The sequence below is a fragment of the Colletotrichum paranaense genome, assembly GCF_030867605.1.
Source record: "Colletotrichum paranaense strain IMI 384185 chromosome Unknown Scaffold_8.1, whole genome shotgun sequence".
Classification (NCBI taxonomy): Eukaryota; Fungi; Ascomycota; class Sordariomycetes; order Glomerellales; family Glomerellaceae; genus Colletotrichum; species Colletotrichum paranaense.
Window position 1 is genome coordinate 2,802,712 of NW_026848966.1, and position 6,000 is coordinate 2,808,711.

General features: G+C 44.7%; 3 protein-coding genes across 3 annotated transcripts; 1 reads left to right on the forward strand and 2 right to left on the reverse strand.

Moving 5' to 3' along the window:
• Positions 1–441: 441 nt before the first annotated feature.
• Positions 442–1,363, reverse strand: CPAR01_10752 (chromosome segregation in meiosis protein 3; the record flags this gene model as incomplete). The annotated part of the gene is made up of 3 exons (XM_060495012.1): positions 442–975; positions 1,035–1,110; positions 1,158–1,363. 3 exons carry the CDS (start codon positions 1,361–1,363, stop codon positions 442–444), a joined length of 816 nt encoding a protein of 271 aa, XP_060347194.1.
• Positions 1,364–1,738: 375 nt separating this feature from the next.
• On the forward strand, positions 1,739–2,509 carry CPAR01_10753 (NADH-ubiquinone oxidoreductase 21 kDa subunit; the record flags this gene model as incomplete). Its single annotated transcript, XM_060495013.1, has 4 exons — positions 1,739–1,798; positions 1,860–1,876; positions 1,940–2,145; positions 2,226–2,509. 4 exons carry the CDS (start codon positions 1,739–1,741, stop codon positions 2,507–2,509), a joined length of 567 nt encoding a protein of 188 aa, XP_060347195.1.
• A 626-nt stretch (positions 2,510–3,135) lies between these two features.
• On the reverse strand, positions 3,136–4,231 carry CPAR01_10754 (endoglucanase; the record flags this gene model as incomplete). The annotated part of the gene is made up of 2 exons (XM_060495014.1): positions 3,136–4,028; positions 4,138–4,231. The coding sequence occupies 2 exons, from the start codon at positions 4,229–4,231 to the stop codon at positions 3,136–3,138; spliced, it is 987 nt and encodes a 328-aa protein (XP_060347196.1).
• Between the last annotated feature and the right edge of the window lie 1,769 nt (positions 4,232–6,000).

The following is a 6,000-nucleotide window of genomic DNA, read 5'->3' on the forward strand; positions in this document are numbered from 1 at the left end:
AAGAGAATGGGAAGCGTTTTCGGTTGGCTTGAATGGGATGGGAAAATGGTGTACAGGCGCAAGCATGGTGTCCAGTCAGTATAGACAATTTCGGTGGACTGTAACATTATGTTGATTCAATGAAACGTCGCCTTGCGACCAATGATGTTCACGTCATTTCAGATGATTCTTTCCATGTCCCAATCTATCTTCAGCTCATAGTGACAGCTCGCTCGTATCTGTATTATTTATTCCTTGTCATGTCCAAAATCATGCTGACGACACAAGGGTGGTTGTCTTTACATCAGTAGACTGCTTGAGACCACGGACCACCAAGATGGTGTTCGTCGTAGGTCTAAATAGGAATCGTGGCGCCAATGCCGTCCGTCATGCAGGCAATCTATCCTTGTGCTAACCCCGTCGTCGCCCATAAAGCAATTACTTGCTGCAAGCTTGATCCTGTCACCAAAGCCCGTCCATCTCGGCCATAGCGGCTTCTTCATCTGCGAATTCTTCCTCTGCTGACTTGCCGGTGTGCTCCTGGGCTATTGGTGCTTGTGCATGGGTTGCTCCATCCGCTTCAGCCATGAGCGCGTCAAGATCGTCGTCGTCGGGTTCCTCAGGCTGTAAGGCGGACACTCCCATATCCTGCTTCCTAGCCAACGGTGTTGAACTGTATATGTCTTCTACATCCAGTATGTCTCCACGTTCTGGTGTTTCCAGGTTTTGTTGTGGAGGGACAGTTGCCGAAACTGGTGCAGTGGGGGGTTCGGCTGTTTGCTCTGGTGCCTCTTCCACCGTATCTTCTGTTCTGTCCTCGTTTGCATCCCATGGCTTGGGCTTGCCCTCGTTGATCCACTCCATGCGCTTGAGTACAATCTGCCTCTTGTGGCCGGCTTTTTCAACCATGCTCAGAGCGTCGAGAAACTTCGCCTTGGGGAAGAGGTCGTCAAGCCAAAGCTGGTAAAAGGATAGAAGACGCGCAGCATCGGAGAACTAGAAAATGCCGCCTCAGCACGGGATCAAAATCGCAGGAGAAGGTGGAACGGGCATACCTCGTGTCCTTTGCCCTTGAACTTGAGGTTACCGGCGCGTTTTCGAAGTTTAGGTATCCCGTTGTCTGACAGTAGCCTGTCAAAGATCAGTAACTCGTAGTATCGAGCATATGAGATACCAACCGAGCTTCGTCCAGCTTTACGCGTGGCACCCGCACTCTTTTAGCCACCTCGACCTCCTCATCAAGGCCCAAGGCTTCGGCCTGCTTTCTTTTGTTCGTGCTCCCATCTTTCGCCTCGGGCGGTGGGGATTTGAATGGGTCGTCGAAGTCGTCATCAACATTGTACACGTCGAGATCGTCATATTCGGGTACGGTTCTGGAAGCCATCGCTCGAGTTTCACTATTCGATCCGTCGTAGTTGTGCGGAATCTGCCCAAGAAGAGTCGCTGCCGCCTTGTGCATTCCGAGAAACGCGGAATGTCACTCGAGGTCGCGTCTTCAATTAAACGACGCGTCGGCGCAGCTTGGTCCTCCAGGGGTCTGCAACTGTCGGGGAGGTGGTTCATGTGTGCGCCCACTTAAGTGCAAAGCCACACCTATACTGGTCTGTGCTCGGGACTGTGTTCTGCCTCAGGCTGATCTAGTGGCTTGGCCCCAATCAGCGTCCGCTCATATCTAATTCGACATCTGAATCGACCGCTGAGAATATAGAGCTATCGGCCATCATCGACGCAATCGGGCCTCGCATTGCCGTCCGCTACAATGGCTACCGCACAAGCGCAGACTTTCACTCCGACCAAGGTCGTGAGGAGTGATTACCCGGTAAGACCCTGATGTATATCTAAAGGCAAATATGAGCTGACACATCTCTCTCTTCGCAAAGCTCATCGATAACGACCCGTATGCTCCGACCCGCCCGCCGCAGCCTCCATAGGATCAGAAGCTAACAGAGAACGACTACAGCCACTTCAAAAGAGTTGTCGGCTATGCCAGGCCCTCCGATTATCTACATGGTGCTATAGCTGCTGCCTTCGGTCCCGGCGCTCTCCTCGCCCTGGAGAAGTTTGCTCCTTCCCACGTTGGCAAGGGAGGTATGGCTCAGGCTTTACGCTTGGCTGGAGCCATTGGTGTGGCTGGTGGCTTTCTATACTTTTACCAGCGCTCTAGCTGTAAGGATATGTATCCGGGCGACCTTTACGGATGAAGAAGGTTGTATGAGGCGCAGAATGCTAACGAGGTCGGCTTACAGTGCGGTTCTACGGGGCCACCGAGAACGCTCGCGAAGTTGAGCTGGACATGAAGGAAATGGTTTCCAAGGTCAAGGCTGGCGAGCCGCTTTACGGAGAGAGCAGATTGACTCCTCACTTGCAAGGCGTCGCTGCGCGACAATCTAGATATTCGGCCTTGTTCATGGGCGTTATTCCTTGGTTCAACTTTGTCAACCACAATCAACATGGCGTTGATACGGCCAAGTACTATCAGCAGGCTGAGAGGGAGCTCGAAGCTGAGCGTACACAAAAGGCTAGCCCATGATATCATTCATTGGTGATCATATGGGTTCAAATGAGTGTGTATTATAGCTTAGGCAAAAAATTGGTAGCCTTGGAAGGGCATTTTAGCAATTACGCTGAAAACTTCCTGAATTTCCTTCAAATCCATGATGTCTTCAGATCTGACCTGCCATTGCGGGGAAGAGGCGTGGGTCTGCGCCAGTGTCGTTGTAACGGTTGCGAGTGACCAAGCATCATTTCTTGAGCATCACCATCGTGCCGCCCAACATGTCCACCCATGGTAGTGAAACTGTCATTATCACATCTATAACTACGCGCATGGCTGAGAGTGGATGTTAGGGCACAGAGGCTATTAGGACAGCTTAATACCGCCCAGAAGCCGCTCAAACAGTGAGGTTTCTTCACTGGCTTCATTCCATATTGCCTAATGCAGAAAGGCTGATACAAAGACAGTACGTTTCTCTACGACCTCGTCGTTGATCGATCCGGCACTGAATTCGGGCCCCTGAGCACTTTTCCGTCACTCGAGGCCTGGTTTCCCTGTAGACAAAGTTGATCTTCGATTAAAATATGCTTGATTAGAATAAACAAACTCCTTGAGGTAATTGGTCGCCGAATTTCTGTACACATATCTGGCAGCCGGTCATATTAACACAATAAGACTGTGGCGAGTGAGATCCACCAAACTGTTGAAAGGTCTACAAGCAAAGAAGTAGACGCGGCATTGGTGCTGGTAGGAGACGGCGCAGAAGTGGTGGCGGCTTCAGCTGCGGCTGTCGTCATCATTGTCTTCGTCGTCGCGGTCTGGCTAGTACTAGATCGAGTTGTGGAAGTTGAGGTCGCCTTGTCTTCTGGATCTCCTTGCCTGACAACCTTCAAGGTGTAGTTACTGGCTTCAAAGTGCATGTCGCCAGCGGCGTGTTTGATTTCGGTGCCCAGCTCGAGTTGCCCTAGCCATATTGCGCCTGACAGCATACCCTTCTTCCAGATATAGGTGAGCAAAGGTCCGTAGTCGGCATCGGTCTTGGTGAGGTTGGTGCGAGCCAACCATGAAAAAACATGTTGTCCCCCATCATTCCAGCCGTGGTACAATGAGAAAGGGGTGCCGTCGATGGTGACGGTGTCTTTGTCGGGAGTGGACTCGGCCCATCCTAGTGGTTTTACAGTTGGCGTCCACCAGGGCCAAATCATGATTTCAATGGGGGCGCCGACCATGGTTGAGTTCTCCTTGTTATCGGACAGGAACATGTCGACAGCAACGTTGGCGTAGAGCGAAACATCATCGAAAGCCTGAGCCTGCTGCTCAGCACTGGCCTTTTCTTTGCCAGCAACGTAAGTCTGCCAATTCCCTGTGACCTGTAGTTGAGTGACGTTCCATAGCTGGACAGGGAGCCTAGTCGGATGAGCCTTCATGTACGGGTAGCCTTTGACAAGAGATGCATCTCCGGTCCATTTGTAGGAGACACTGAAGCTACGGCCATTATCATGGACGGCCATGCATTGGTAGCCCGAACTGTCGTTTCCCCAGGCATTATTATTGACTGCCGCGTTTGTCAGTCAGCGGTCGTGGTTATGAAAACAGCTGCGTCGATTCAGAAAGCTACACACATGAATACGGAACTTCAGTAGAGTTCCACCAGTCTGACTGACCACAGAGGTCGATATTTTGTGAATCCGCAGCTACAAGTCCAGACAATTGAAATGTGGCCAGGAGTCCCAAGGTCGAAAAAAATGCAAATGCCATGATTGCCCAATTATTCCGAGTCTATCCTTTGTCGAAGCAGGGCGCCAGAGTGCAAGTAACGAGTGAGTACGGGCAAGTTCACCAGAGAAAAGCAAGTAGTATTGAACGAGAGTGAATGGAAACGTTTTCAGCCAGTCATGGTGAGATTGCGAAATCGCCGTGCACGAGCGTGGAAAACAAAATACGCTGAAAATGAGCTTCGAAACGAGTCGGAAGACGAGGGAGTGAGGTTCGAAGGTTCTCGAGAACGAAATGCCGTTGCCTGGGCGAGCCTAAGCGTAAGACAAAAACACGACTCTGTGCCACACATCGCCCCGTCGCCTCTTGCGGTCCCGCTCTCATACGAGGGCGTTCAAGCCATGATACGCCCAGACATTAGTGATGAACCACTAACAAACGAAACACCGGCCAATGAAACATCAACGATCGCTTACAAGGACCAAAGCCTGGCTGACGGGTACGAGCTATGCCACATGAAATTTGAGGATTGGAGAGAGAGGAAGCCCCTATTCTTAGCTTTCTCCACCACCGTCCTTGGCTAGTGGGGATACGTTTTACGCGTCGTGGGTAAGACTGTTCGAGAGTGCTAAGAACGCGGTGGTAAAAAAAGACAGCCAGTTTTGAGAATATGTTTCCACCTACCTAAACCAGTACTAAAATTAATAATAACTAATAACTCTTAGTGTACAATATTTTATTATTAAGCTTAACGTATATAATAAGCGAGCTAGCTACTTAACTATAATTATTTATTTATATTTTTTACTTTTACTAACTACTCGGGCATTTCTTAATATTAATTATATAATAATAATATATAATATTAATAAATACTCTTACTATTATAATAGATTATTTTTTTAGTTAGTTTTTTTTTTTCTTTTTGTAAAGCTTATAACTACGGATTAGTTAATAGTAATATTAAGTACTTAACGCTATTATTATAATAGACTATTTTTTTTAGATTTTCCTTAACTTTCCTTCTTATAAAGTTTATAACTACGGATTATTAATAATAATATTAAGTACTTAATACTACTATTTTATAAGCCTACTACGTACTTAGTTAAGTTAACTACTTTTTTTAAATAATAGTAGCTCTTAATAGTATAATATTAGAAATGCCCTTATTATTATTATTAAAAATAATACTAACTTTATAATATCTATTTTTAACTTTAATTTATATATATATATATAACTTTAACTCGTATATATATATATATATATTTATTACTTCGTTCTTTTTATTAAAATTAAAAACGCTACTTCCCTTATTATTATTATTATCATTACTATTTAACTATTTATTTTAAGTATATTTTATTAAAATACTGAGATACTTATTACTTATTAACCCTTGGGGCTTCTTTAATAACTAGAAGTTCGATCCTATAAGTATTATACTAAACGACCCCGAGCTATAGAGAGACCGCTTTAATAAATACTATATCCGTAATATTAACTTATAAAAAACGGATAAATAGCTTATAATAATATAATATTAAAAACGCCCTCGTTATTATTATTAAAAATAATATTAACCTTACGGTATTTATTATATTTTTAATATTTATTTATATAAATATTTTACCTCGTTTTGTTTTTAAAAGAGAAAATTAAGAAACGTTTTGTTTATTGTTTATTATTATTATTATTATTATTATTATTATTATTATTATTATTATTATTATTATTATTATTATTATTATTATTATTATTATTATTATTATTATTATTATTATTATTATTATTATTATTATTATTAT